General features: G+C 37.1%; 1 protein-coding gene across 1 annotated transcript in view; it reads right to left on the reverse strand.

Moving 5' to 3' along the window:
- LOC115209651 (serine-rich adhesin for platelets-like) overlaps positions 1–15,000 on the reverse strand; it is a 295,596-nt gene that overhangs the window by 89,842 nt on the left and 190,754 nt on the right. Inside the window, exon 6 of the mRNA XM_029778116.2 lies at positions 4,772–4,847. Coding sequence (XP_029633976.2) covers positions 4,772–4,847 — 76 coding nt within the window. The remainder of the gene's footprint in view (positions 1–4,771; positions 4,848–15,000) is intronic.

Consider the following 15,000-nt stretch of genomic DNA (forward strand, 5'->3'; position numbering starts at 1 on the left):
ATTTGACTGGGCCTGATGAAGCCTTCTGGCTTCACAGACCCCAGTAGAACCGTCCAACCCATGCTAGCATGGAAAACGGACGCTAAACGACGATGATGATGATGATGATGATGATGTATATATATATATATATGTATATATTATTAGTGAATGGAAGAAATGGAGTTGAACGAAGATTGTACAGAATTCCTTTTATTACATTCTACACATGTTTCAAAGGCCACAATTTTCCAAATTCTGATTAAATAAGGATACCATATTGTAGCTTTCTCTTCTGCTGTGATTTTTGCTACCCAGGTATCGGTTAAACTTTTGAATAATCTGTAACAAGAAAATTCATCTTTCTATTTCAACAAATATATATGTATATATGTATATGAATATATGCATATATGTATATATGTATATATACATATATATGTATATATATATATATATATAATATATATATATATATATATAATATATTATATATATAATGAAGGGTGAAATTAATTAATTTGGAATAATTATCAATTACACCAAGTAGTCTTCGGCATGTAAAAGCCTCATTCGAGGAAAATTTAAGTAATACTAAGCAATAAAGGGTTTAGCAACGAATTGCCTTACCACAGACCGAATTTAGAAATAGCAGTCAAAGAGTTATAGCTATTTCCTCTACTAAAAAGGGAGATCTCAGTAAAAACACAGCAATTGGAAGGCAGACACAAACAGGTAAGAGAGAATGAATTGACGGCAATCTATCATACAATTTTAAGTTATCTACGGATGCACGTTTCGAAATCAAGTTTTTAGGAAAGCATAAGAATTAAATATTAAATAATTCTACCTTACCCAAACTTCTTTTCTCTTCAGCGTAGAATACTATAATCATAAATGATTATTACGGATAACCATATTTTATCTCAGTAGATGACCACAGCATCTTGTTTTGGCTACACGCGGGTGGGAAGGGGCTGGTGACACAATTTTTTCATTCACACTTTGAATTTGGTGATACTAGTTGCGGATTCTAGCTCGCTCTGATACTGAGTTGAGTTGGTGCCTTCTAGTATCTCAAAACTCAATATATAATCATTTATGATTATAGTATTCTACGCTGAAGAGAAAAGAAGTTTGGGTAAGGTAGAATTATTTAATATTTAATTCTTATGCTTTCCTAAAAACTTGATTTCGAAACGTGCGTCCGTAGATAACTTAAAATTGTATGATAGATTGCCGTCAATTCATTCTCTCTTACCTGTTTGTGTCTGCCTTCCAATTGCTGTGTTTTTACTGAGATCTCCCTTTTTAGTAGAAGAAATAGCTATAACTCTTTGACTGCTATTTCTAAATTCGGTCTGTGGTAAGGCAATTCGTTGCTAAACCCTTTATTGCTTAGTATTACTTATATATATATATATATATATATATATATATATATATAAAAGTGTGTACCTTTGAGTCTGTATGTCTCCTGTCACTATTTGACAACTCTTGTTGATGTGAAGTAAAGATTGTTTGCCAACATAACATGGTAGTCCTGGTTTGGGACAAATGTTGCTGTAATTTAGCCCCAGGAGACATCGTCTCCAGCTGGCTATACGACACAATCTGTGTCCTTATATTTTCGAACAAGGGAATCTAGCACACCCCACTCAGCTCAAAAGAATATCTGTGTATCATGATTTCCAGTTTATTTCCCTTCATCAGCACAGAATAATTGTTCGGCTGATGAAGGGAAATAACCAGGAAATCACGATACACAGATATTGTTTTGAGCTGAGTGGGGGGTGCTAGATTCCCTTGTTCAAAAATATAAAGACACAGATTGTGTCGTGTAGCCAGCTGGAGATGATGTCTCCTAGGGCTAAATTACAGCAACATTCGTCCCAAACCAGGACTGCCATGTTATGTTGGCAAACATTCTTTACTCCAAAGTACTGTTGCTGAATATCTTTCATTGGGAGATTTAAAAATAGTAATTTTTTAATATTGTTGGCATGTTTACCAGATGCCCTTGAATTGAAAACTTAGCCTTGAATGCAGATAACAGACTAGGGGTGTGATAAAGAAACCCCGGGAACGAGGTGCTGGGACATTTACTTATCAATTAGGTCATGGCAAGATTTGAACTCAGTTCATGAAGAACTGGAATGAATCCTATAAGGTATTCAGTCTATGGTGCCGTTACAGTTCAACCAATCCATATTTTCCATTTGTATGTTTTTATCAGCTCTAAAAGGACAAAAGGCAAAGCGGAACTTGGTAAAGATACATTTTACCAAAATTTGGATTTTCCAAATACACATTTTCTTAATTTTCATTCCTCAGCTGCCACAAATAACAGACTCTCAGAACACAGTTATCCCTCAAGTAGTCCCAAAGCAGACAAAGTTCCAGAAAATATTCCTTGTACCATTTGGGAGTCCACTGGCAGAATTATTAGCATGCCAGGCAAGATGCTTAGCAGTATTTCATCTGTCTTCGTGTTCTGAGTTCAAACGCTACTGAGGTCAGCTTTGTCTGTCATTCTTTTGGGGTCAATAAAGTAAGTACCAGTTGAATACTAGGATCAATGTAATCGATTTATTCCTCTCTTGAACCTGGTGACCTTGTGCCAAAATTTAAAACTAATATTAGAATGTTAAGTCTATCATTTACAATGTCCATTTGTTAAGATGTCTCTCATTTTGGCGGTGCTCCAGCATGGCCGCAGTCAAATGACTGAAACAAGTAAAAGAGTAAAGGGAGAGTATTTCAGGATAAATTGGTCAGTCTTTACTCCTACCTTTTTTCATAAAAGTACCTTATGGGATAGAAAAAGACTAAAGACTGCTTTTGACTCATCACACTTGAATTATTGAAAATTACATAAAAAATACTTTATAAACCTATTGAAAAGATTTTGTTGATATGTATTTGGTCCTACTTAACCAGGGATTAGGAATTCTTCCACGCCTTTCTGGCACCTGTGCCAGTGGCATCTGTAAAGGATTCGAGCGAGGTCGTTGCCAGTACTGCCTGACTGGCCCCGTGCTGGTGGCACATAAAAAGCACCCACTACACTCTCAGAGTGGTTGGCATTAGGAAGGGCATCCAGCTGTAGAAAATTTGCCAGATCAGACTGGAGTCTGGTGCAGCCTCCTGGTTTGCCAGTCCTCAGTCAATCGTCCAACCCATGACAGCATGGAAAGCGGACGTTAAACGATGATGAAGAATAAAATAACAAAGGTGGGCACCGTTAATCAGTTAATTACTTCCTAATGTGACAGAAGTTATCAATAAACTGTTAACGTTAATTTTTATTATAGAAACTGAAACAAAAAAATCAGATTTTGCTCTAAATCCACCTAAAAACGCCTTTAAAAAGTGCCAAAACTATAAGATTTGTTAACTTCAATTCAATTGTTAAGAAGGTAACAGAAGTTAATTAGTCCAATAATTATTTTAAAAGTTAAAAAGTTAAATTGTTAACGAAAATGTTAATTAACAATTAGTAGATTAATGGTTTGGTGTCCAGGTTTGTAAAAGAGATACAGTTAGGGTCAGCATGACCAAACAGAAAAGACAGTGATAGTATGGCATTATTAATTCTTAGTTTCAAAAATGGTGAGCTGACAGAATCATTAGCACAGTGGGCGAAATGCCTGGTGGTATTTTGTCTGCCGCTACATTCTGAGTTCAAATTCTGTCGGGGTTAACCTTGCCTTTCATCTTTTCAGGGTCGATTAAAATAAGTACCAGTTATGCACTGGGGGTTGATGTAATCGACTTAATCCCTTCCCCCAAATTTGAGTCCTTGTACTGCCCATAAAAGGATTGTTAATTCTTAGTTTCAAAAGTGGTGAGCTGATAGAATCATCAACAATGTGGATGAGATAATTAGCAACATTTCTTTATGTTCTGAGTTCAAATTCCACTGAGGTAGATTTTTGCCTTTCATCCTTTTGGGGTTGATAAAATAGGTACCAGTTATGCACTGGGGTTTAATGTAATTGACTTACCCCCTTCCCAAAATTGCTGGACTTGGGATAAAAAATTTGAAACCATTATTAATTCTTAATTTAAGGCACCGAGCTAGCAGAATCATTAGGGAGCTGGATGAAATGCCTAGTGGTATTTCTTCTGAGTTCAAATTCTGCCGAGATCAACTTTTGCCTTTCATCTTTTTGGGGTCGATGAAATAAGTACCAGTTGTGTGCTGGGGTTGATGCAATCGACTCATCCCCCTTAACCCCAAATTTTTCAAGTCCTTGTGCTTAGAGTAGAAATAATTATTAATCCTTGGTTTGAGAAGTCAAATATTTGCAGACATTTTGTTGTATTTCTGAGCAAGACACATCATTCTACATGCCCAAGGACAACTAGTTTTTACAAATATGAACAAAATCATCTAGAAGTGTTAATAATGACAGATTGGTATCCTTCCTATGGGAATACTTATCTCTTATTATCCACTCCGCATCACAGAACCAGAGATAAGCACCGACTATCTGGCACTCAGACACAAAATTGATATTATTTTAAAAGATACATAGAATTATCTGAAACCAAAATTGATTAGAAAAAAGATTATTAATGCAGAAAATTTTTTTTTAGTATTTGGTTTGCAAGATTCTGGTGTGTTGAAAGAGGTTTTTTTTGTTTGGTATCTTGCAAGGGTCATTATGCCAATAACAGACACGTGTGTTTGTTATTGTCTAATGACCCCCCTGAGATTCCAAACAAAATAATGCAGACAGTTAATGCTTTAATGTTAATGAAATATGGTAATATTTTAATTACGTACTGGTTGATCAGAAGTTGGTATCTTGATTCCAGGAATGGCTTCTAGAAGCATGAAGAAGTAGTCTGTGGAACATAAGCTGAAACGATAACAAAACAGGTGAGTTTAATTATTTGAAGTTGTTGGGGTTTCATAACTCTTACAATTTGGGGCTTGACCTTCGTGGATTGTCTCAAAGGCAAGGCAGAGTAATAGGGATATCTTCATCATCATCATCATCATCATCATTTAGCGTCCGCTTTCCATGCTAGCATGGGTTGGACGGTTCAACTGGGGTCTGTGAAGCCAGAAGGCTGCATCAGGCCCAGTCTGATCTGGCAGTATTTCTACGGCTGGATGCCCTTCCTAACGCCAACCACTCCATAAGTGTAGTGGGTGCTTTTTACACCCACTACACTTAAATATATATATATATATATATATATATATATATATATATATGATGATGATGATGATATATATATACACATATATATATATATGCAATTCTAAATGTGCAACCATTAATCCAGTAACATTTCTTTCCTCTTTCCATTTTTTTCTTTTTTCCCTCTTTTTCTCTCCTCATTCCTTTCTATAGGAATCTTCCTTTTTTCCTGAACATCAAAGTAATACACCTTGTCTGCTGTTCCTCTCACCTGTCTCTGTCTTTTGTTTTTTTTGCTATTTGTATGATTTTGTGTGTGTGTAAGATAGAGAGGGGGACAGAGAGAAGGAGAGAGAGGGGAAAGAGAGAGTATTCTTGAGCCTCCTTGTCTTGGAATCCTGTGATAACTGTGAGTGCCACTGTCATAGAAGCAGCGTCATTAATTTTCCAATATTCTGTGAAGATATCTGCCGAGGTCGACTTTGCCTTTCATCCTTTAGGGGTCAGTAAATTAAGTTCCAGTTGCATACTGGGGTCGATCTAATCGATAAACCCCTTCCCCCAAAAGCTTTTGGGCATTGTGCCTAGAATAGAAAAGAATATTCTGTGAAGATATGTCTGGCTATGGCTGGAAACAGGCAAGGGTTGACAGCAGGAAGGGCACCTGGCTGTAGAAACCCTGCCTCAGCAGATTCCATCCAATGCTTTTGAGCATGGACAAATGGGTGTAAAAAGGATGAAGATGATGATGATTGTGTATAATTTTCTGTTGTTCTTTTTCTATTAAGCTTCCCTAACTTCTTGAATATTTATTTAACAACAACATATTCAGCTGCCTTATAAAGCAAACGTGAACATTTTTGAAACAGAAAAAAGAGATATGTACAAATAAAAATCATTTTAAAATTTGGAAGCCATAATGTTGAATATTTCTATTAAAAACGATATTGAAGAATGTAACGTTGCAATTGAAACTTTGTGCAAGAAATGAAAAACTTCGTTAAACCTGATTAAAATCATTAACTGACATTTTGTGACATCTTGAAATAAAAATGAAAGCATTTGGGAAACTGTTGCTTCTAGCACAAATATTGGACTATCCAAAATGGCAGGATCTCCACAAATACTCATTTCTTTGCTTTTTATTTCTAAAGACAGACCTTTGCACCTGAAATATAAAGGTTTCTTAAAATTTGCTGCATTGTTAGAAGCTACCTTTATTTTCATTGGTCCCTTTGCTGGTGGCACATAAAAAGCACCATTTGAGCATGGTCAGTGCCAGTGCCGGCTGACTGGCTCCCATGCTGGTGGTATGTAAAAAGCACCATTCAAGCATGGTTGATGCCAGTTCCGCCTGACTGGCTCCCATGCTGGTGGTACATAAAAAGCACCATTCGAGCTTGGTTGCCAGTACTGCCCTTTCTGGCTCCCATGCTGGTGGCACTCAAAAAACACCATTCAAGCATGGTTGATGCCAGTGCTGGTTGACTGGTTCCATGCTGGTGGTACGTAAAAAGCACCCACTACACTCTCTCAGAGTGGTTGGCATTAGGAAGGGCATCCAGCTGTAGAAACCTTCCCAGATAAGATTGGAGTCTGATGCAGCCTCCTGGCTTGCCAGCCCTCAGGCAAACCGTCCAACCCATGTCAGCATGGAAAATGGACGTTAAACGATGATGAAGATGATGATGATGATGATTCATTATTCTATTTCTGTGTTACAATGCTTCAAACAAACTACAACACTCTTCTAGAAAGGAAATATTCTCTTTGTAGCTGTTAAACATTGAAATGAAAGTTGCAAACGAATAGGTTAATAGCTTATTTAGTTCCCCATCATTAAACGGCTTTGATGACCAAAACAGGGCTCCAGTAAGTCTGTACACTGTTTCTTTATTGGCTGAATCTGGAAGAAGGGGCTGTGCGCAAACCCTTCACATACCTTCTTGAACAAGTCAGATCAATGTGGTTTCATCCTCTTGAACATTTGTAACACAAAGGCAACAGGAAACAATATTTTGAAGAGGAAGTGCTGAGAATAGGGATGAATTAGGGGCCTTTGTGGGGACAGAGTATGAGTGATGAAAGGAGAAGTGGAAGTGGTTTGTGAACAGCTAGATTGAAGAAGTAGGGGGTCAAAGTAGAAGTCGTAAACAAAGGGCAAAGAGAGGACACAGAATGACCTGTGGTCAGTGGCTTCAGTCAGTTGGTGTGTGTGATGTCATAGCAACTTGTTAAGTGACTTTTCATTGTCTGTGATCGGGAATGGTTTTGTATGCAAGTGTCCCAGATCTGAGAGCAGTACTCATTTCATCATCATCATCATCATCATTATCGTCATTGACGTCATCATCATCATCATCATCTTCATCATCATCACCATCATCATCATCATCAACATAACATCATCATCATCGTCGTCATCATCATCACTATCGTCATCACCATCGTCATCCCTATCATCATCGTCGTCATCGTCATCATCATCATCGCCATCATCATCGTCGTCATCATCATCATCATCGTCATCATCCTCATCATCACCATCATGGATGCTTTGACCGGAGTTGCTGGCCCAGGGGACTGCGCCAGACCTTACTGTCTGCTTTGGCATGGTTTCTACAGCTAGATGCCCTTCTTAATGTCAATTTCCCATAGCCTGATTTTGGTTTGGTTTCTACAGCTGGATGCCCTTCCTAACACCAACCACTTTATAGAGTGTACTGAGAGGTTTTTACATGGCACCAGCACAGGTCCCTTTTACATGGCACCAGCACAGGTCCCTTTTATATGGCACCAGCACCAATGCTTTTTATGTGGAACCAATACATCCACACCTATTGACTGAAAAAGCGCCTCTGGCCACTTCAGAAGTAACAAGACAGCCTATTTCATTATTACCCACAAGGGGCTAAACATAGAGGGGACAAACAAGGACAGAGAAATGGATTAAGTCAATTACATCGAACCCCGTGCATAACTGGTACTTAATTTATCGACCCTGAAAGGATGAAAGGCAAAGTTGACCTCGGCAGAATTTGAACTCACAACGTTGCGACAGATGAAATACCACAAAGCATTTCGCCCAACGTGCTAACGATTCTGCCAGTTCGCCGCCTTCAAGATAACCAATCCTGACAATGTCCTCTCTCAGACAATGTGCCACACAGCTATTCCCTATCATCCGCACATTCTTCAATTTCTCTCTTTTCTTAGGCATATATATGAATCTTTGTAGAAACGTGGTATTGAACCCAAAACCATGTGATTAGGAAACAAACTTCTCACCCACACAACCATTCCTGCCCCTATAAGAAGTGAAATACTCTCATGAGTGACTGCTACTTTTAGGAATGACTGCTGCCTTCTTTGGCAAACTGATTCTCCAGGAATGTTGCCAACATAAAAATAAAAGTCTTGAAGTAGGAACCAACTGGTTAACTAAAATTTATTTCAAGAAATTTTTTAGAAACATTTCACCTCTCGAAAGACACACAACTGTTCATTTATGCCTGATTTTATTAAGATAGAGTATATTTTCTTTCCATATTGTTGTTGTTGTTGTTGCTGCAGTTGTTATTATTGTTATTTTGCATTTTTAAGTGTTTTATCAATTGGATTTCTAGCACTTTCACTTTAATTTTAAGAATATTTGGAGAGGAATAAATAATGCCATAATTTCTTGAGAAAGCTTTTCAATGACATCATTAGCACTCTAATAATTGGAATATCTTATCAACAACCAAAAAAACAGAAAAAAGAGACTTGTTTAAGACGACTATAACCAATCCACTTTAATCACATAGAGAAGATTCTTCTCCTCGCAGCAGAATATGTTTCAAGTTGAAAACTTCATTTACAAAGCAGAACAGGAGTCTTTGTTTTGTGTTCTTTTTCGTTATTTTTATTTGATTTCCATTTACCCTGTCAAGAGAAATCAATACGAGATTAAGTATTGTTTCTTTTCACAAGAATTAATTATTCTTGAGGTGAAACTGTAAATGGAGAAACTAGAAAAAAAGAAGGAAAAAAGCCAGAATGAAAACTTCTAAATTCCCAATAGAATATATCTATAAATGCATACATGTACAGACACACCACACGCACACACACACATACACACATACACACATTCGTATGTGTGTGTGTATGTATATACACAAATACATACATATATATATATATACACACACATATATAATCTATTTTGACATAAATGCACCTACATAATCACATAGGCAATTTCATATGAAATTTTTAATGTATATACATATGTATACACGTGTACATACAATTTACCAAAGGCAGTACATGCATTCATGCATACATACATACATACAAATGTGCATATATATATATATATATGTGTGTGTATGTGTGTATGTGTACATATTTGTACACACATAGATGCACATATAATTTGCCAAAGGCAGCATATATATATATGTATGCATGCATGTATGTATGTATGTATGTATATATATATATATATGAATATATCATCATCATCATCATCATCATCGTTTAGCGTCCGTTTTCCATGCTAGCATGGGTTGGACGATATATATATATATATATATATAGTTGGAATTTACAAAAAAAAACAAAACAAAAGACGAAGACGGGTGTGTAAACAATGAGCAGGTGTATTAGTTTAACGCACAGGAAGTGAGAAAGTCTTTTATGTTTCGAGCCTATGCTCTTCATCAAAAAGGAACACAGAAATAAGCAGAGAAAGAAAATAATAAAGGTTTAGTGGCTAGCGATCAATCATGGTGAAGGCTGGACAGAGGTGGTCATATACACGTACATAAATAATTGCAGATGGACAATGTGTCAATTTGCTACAACTGTTTCCAATGAATTTTTAATTGGTTAATGGAGACATTACATCATTAGAAAAAGCCTATGACCAGCAAGGGTCGTAGAATCATAAAGGTGCACATGCCATTGCCCTTGAATGATTCTAAATGCTGTGGTTCATGTATTCACCTGATAAAACTAGATTTTCCTAATGTTGTAATGAATGAATGAATAAAAAATTCGTTGGAAACGGCTGTAGTGAATTGACATATTATCCATCTGTTGTTATTTGTTTATTTATTATTCATCTCTCTCAGAACTCACTTATCACATGATCCATACACTTAGTGGACCATACACTTAGTGCAGTGTGTGTTTCCTGATTAGCCTCAGGGCTCGTGGTATACTCAACCAGGTGCAGTTAATCATATACATAACCTCAATATCTTTCTACATCTACTTTGATACCCGCATATGTATCCCTCTATTTTTGTTGTGTACACAGTTTACTTTTCGACCCGACCTGGGTCTTTGATTCACTTGAACCCTGAGCAACGCTCAGTCTGGGGATCGAAACTGCAATCCTATGACCGTGAGTCCACTGCCCTAACCACTGGACCATTGCACCTCTACAAAGATGTTATTAAGATAATATTGTTCTTATTAGGCTGGAACATAAATTAACATAGAATTTTGATGGAAGGGTTAAATTCTGACCGCTTTAAAACAGGAAGGTTACATCTTGGAAATAAAAATGGTCTCTAAAGATTTGGTATCAAAATGTTTAACTGATAATGTCTACAAGAAATAAACAGGCGCAGGAGTGGCTGTGTGGTAAGTAGCTTGCTTACGAACCGCATGGTTCCGGGTTCAGTCCCACTGCATGGCACCTTGGGCAAGTGTCTTCTACTATAGCCTCGGACTGACCAAAGCCTTGTGAGTGGATTTGGTAGACGGAAACTGAAAGAAGCCCGTCGTATATATATATATATGCGTGTGTGTGTTTGTGCGTCTGTGTTTGTCCCCCTAGCATTGCTTGACAACCGATGCTGGTGTGTTTATGTCTCCGTTACATAGCGGTTCAGCAAAAAAGACCGATAGAATAAGTACTGGGCTTACAAAAGAATAAGTCCCGGGGTTGAGTTGCTCAATTAAAGGCGGTGCTCCAGCATGGCCGCAGTCAAATGACTGAAACAAGTAAAAGAGTAAAGAGTAAGAGTATGTGTGTGAATGTGTGTCTGTTTGTCCCCCCAACATCGCTTGACAACTGATGCTGGTGTGTTTACGTCCCCATGACTTAGCGGTTCAGCAAAGAGACCGACAGAATAAGTACTAGGCTTACAAAAGCATAAGTCCTGGGGTCGATTTGCTCGACTAAAGGCGGTGCTCCAGCATGGCCACAGTCAAATGACTAAAACAAATAAAAGAATAAAAGAATAAAAGAAAGATAATGAGAACAAAGTAACAGGCGCAGGAGTGGCTGTGTGGTAAGTAGCTTGCTAACCAGCCACATGGTTCCGGGTTCAGCCCCACTGCGTGGCATCTTGCGCAAGTGTCTTCTGTTATAGCCCCGGGCCGACCAATGCCTTGTGAGTGGATTTGGTAGATGGAAACTGAAAGAAGCCTGTCGTATATATGTATATATATGTATGGGTGTGTGTGTATATGTTTGTGTTTGTCCCCCTAGCATTGCTTGACAACGGAAGCTGGTGCGTTTACGTCCCCGTCACTTAGCTGTTCGGCAAAAGAGACCGATAGAATAAGTACTGGGCTTACAAAAGAATAAGTCCCGGGGTCGAGTTGCTCGATTAAAGGCGGTGCTCCAGCATGGCCGCAGTCAAATGACTGAAACAAGTAAAAGAGTAAAGAGTAAAGATTAACACAATATCACCCCTTTTTCTTTCCAATTTGTGTTATTGCTTGCCAAGTTCTAAGACTTACCTGGTGATAGGAGTTCAATTTTTAGTATGCTTGCCAATTTTTTTTTTAGTTTCTTTTAGTAAATATCAAAAATTTCTTTTTTATCTGCAAAAGTGTATTTCATTAAAAGACGAATGTGCATGCAAGTGTATATGTTTGTATTTTATTTGTAGCTTTATGTGTGTGTATGAATATGTTACTGTTTTATTGCTGTGAAATTTCTGATATTAATATTTAATATCGGCGGCACCGTTCTGTTTACTACGGAATAATACGATCACTGTTGTAGTATATGTTAGTGTGTGATTAAAAGTCTGCTGAAGATGTTACCATTATCATTCAATGAATAATGATTAATTTTAATAAGAATAATGATTATTTCTTTCATATCATCAATAATTTAATAAGTCTGTCATGAGACAGGAAATCAGTGAATCTGAGAAGTAATCAATTACAAAAGTCATCGTCATCGTCATCATCATCATCGTCTCATCCTCAGCATCATCGTCATCATCATCATCATATCATCATCATCATCATCATCACCATCATCATCATCATCATCATCATCACCATTTAACATCTGTTTTTCATGCTGCCGTGGGCCTTGACAGTCTGACAGAGGAGCTGGTGAGGCCAGGAGCCACATCAGGCTCCAACTGTCTGACTAGGGCTTGGTTTCTACATCCAGATGCCCTTTCTGTCCCCAACCACTTTACAGAGTGGACTGAGTGCTTTCTACATGGCACTAACATAAAGACATTTATAGTCATGACACCAGCACGAGTGTTCTATATGCCAAAACAGTACAAGTGCTTTTTACATGGCACCAGCCCAGTTGCTTTTATCAATAATAAAAAAAAAGAATCAAATAAGAAAATTGCAACACCCCCAGTCTGCATGACCCTGGAGTCAGACATGCCATTCAGACAATCATATAACTGGTTTGACATTTGCCATACATTTTTTCTCTCCCATTGAAACCTATTAAGTCAATTATATCAACATCAAAATAAATATCAAATGGAAATTGTAGATGCGATACCTGTGCCAGTGGCTTGTAAAAAGCACAATCCGAATGTGGCCGATGCCAGCGCCACCTTGACTGGCTTCTGTGCCAGTGGTACATAAAAAGCACCAACCAATCGTGGCCGCTGCCAGCCTACCATGGCACCTGTGTAAAAAGCACCCAATACACCCATGGAGTGGTTGGCATTAGGAAGGGCATCCAGCTGTAGAAACACTGCCAGATCAGACTGGAGCCTGGTGCAGCCTCCATGGCTACCCTGACCCTGGTCGAACTGTCCAACCCGTGCTAGCACGGAAAACGGACGTTAAACGATGATGATGATGATGATTGCGATTTTATGTTTCTCTTCCATTTTACGAATCTACTATACACGTGCAGATTGCATCTTCATACATTTCTTTCTAGTTCCTACTCAAAACTGTTTATATATCACAACCGTCTCACAAACTGGTGTTTGTGAAGAGTACTTTGCACTCTGATGGTTGTGAAGAAAAGAAATTAATCAACATTTATTGCATTTCTATATTTAAGAGATGAGGAATTACGTATATTATTTACAATATTTACATTTGATGTAGTGGTTAAGAGTGCAGGCTACTAACCCCAAGATTCCAAGATCGATTTCAGGCAGTGACCTTAATAATGGTAATAATAATAATAATAATCATAATAACGAATTGAACTTGGAATCTTGGGGTTAGAAGCCTGTGCTCTTAACCACGTAGCCATATGCCCATGGGCAAATATGGAGTGAATTTTGGGGCTTATAAATCTAATATTTTCCTATCCTTCTGAGTTTGATTCCAGGCAGTGACCTGAATAATAATAATATTTATAAAAATGATAATAATAATAATAATAATAATAATAATTTAATTTAACTTCAAAAAAAAAAAAAAATGAACGAACTATTGAGTTTAGTTTAATGGCCTACCAATGTATACTATGAGTTTCTTTGCCCTAGGAGTCGGGAAGACACTCGGCAAGAAATGGAAGCAAATTTGAAAGAAGAAGAAAAAAAAAAAAAATAATAATAATAATAATAATAACAATAATAATATCAAAAAATACCTTAGGAATGAGAACCCAGGTTTGAAATTTCCCCAAAGCACCTGATGAAGGCTGGAGGGTACATCAGCCGAAACGTGTTAACAACAAACAAGATGAGGACAAATATCCATCAAATGTAAATAATGTAAATAATGTATTGCATTTTTTCTTTATTTGTTGCCTGTTTCTGTCGAGTGGTTAATCTTATCCTTAAATGCTATCCTGAGACCTTCTATTTTTAGTTGTCTCCCTTTTATTATTATTATTATCATTATTATTATTCTCTGTCATTCTTCTATGATTTAGTTTTTAGCATTTAAACCAACCCAAAAATTCTGCTGTTAGTTCTGTCTGAAGCAGCCTGATCTTGCCTCTCACCCTCACCCAACAATGTTATTCTAAAAACAAACAATCAATTCAATTAAATTTCAAAGTTACGAGATAATACATGATTTTTTTCACGCTAAGAATTGCTGAAGCATGGAACAAACTGCCGGCATCAGTTGTTAGTTGTCGGAGCACTGCATCCTTCAAAACTTCCATGCTTCCTGAGATTCGCCAACACTACACCTGATTTTCTCCCCTCCATACACACGGAAGCATGGATCTGACTCATACACTGTTCGCTTCCCAGACATTTGTACATTACTGCATATGCTTTATATGCACTTTTGACAAGTTGTGGTGCACCTCAGCACTGTGTACAATAATTTCATTATTATTATCATTATTATTATTATTATTATTATTATTATTATTATTATTATTATTCTATGTTTGACTTTTGCTTTATGTCTGTACAAGTTGGCTCCAAGTCTCACCCAGAGACCTCAAGAGACAACAGGTTGGAAGTTCACGTTGTTGTTATGTCTAGTGTGCCATATATTTGGGGGTTTTTTTTTGGTGTTGTACTAGTGAATGTCTAATACATAAATTTAAAAATAAAAAGTTTGTTTTAAACCTTGGGATTACATAGAGAGTATTTATTATTATTATTATTATTATTATTATTATTATTATTATTTTAATTCACAACAACACCGATAAATAAACATTAAATTT

The sequence above is a fragment of the Octopus sinensis genome, linkage group LG3 (genome assembly GCF_006345805.1).
Source record: "Octopus sinensis linkage group LG3, ASM634580v1, whole genome shotgun sequence".
Classification (NCBI taxonomy): Eukaryota; Metazoa; Mollusca; class Cephalopoda; order Octopoda; family Octopodidae; genus Octopus; species Octopus sinensis.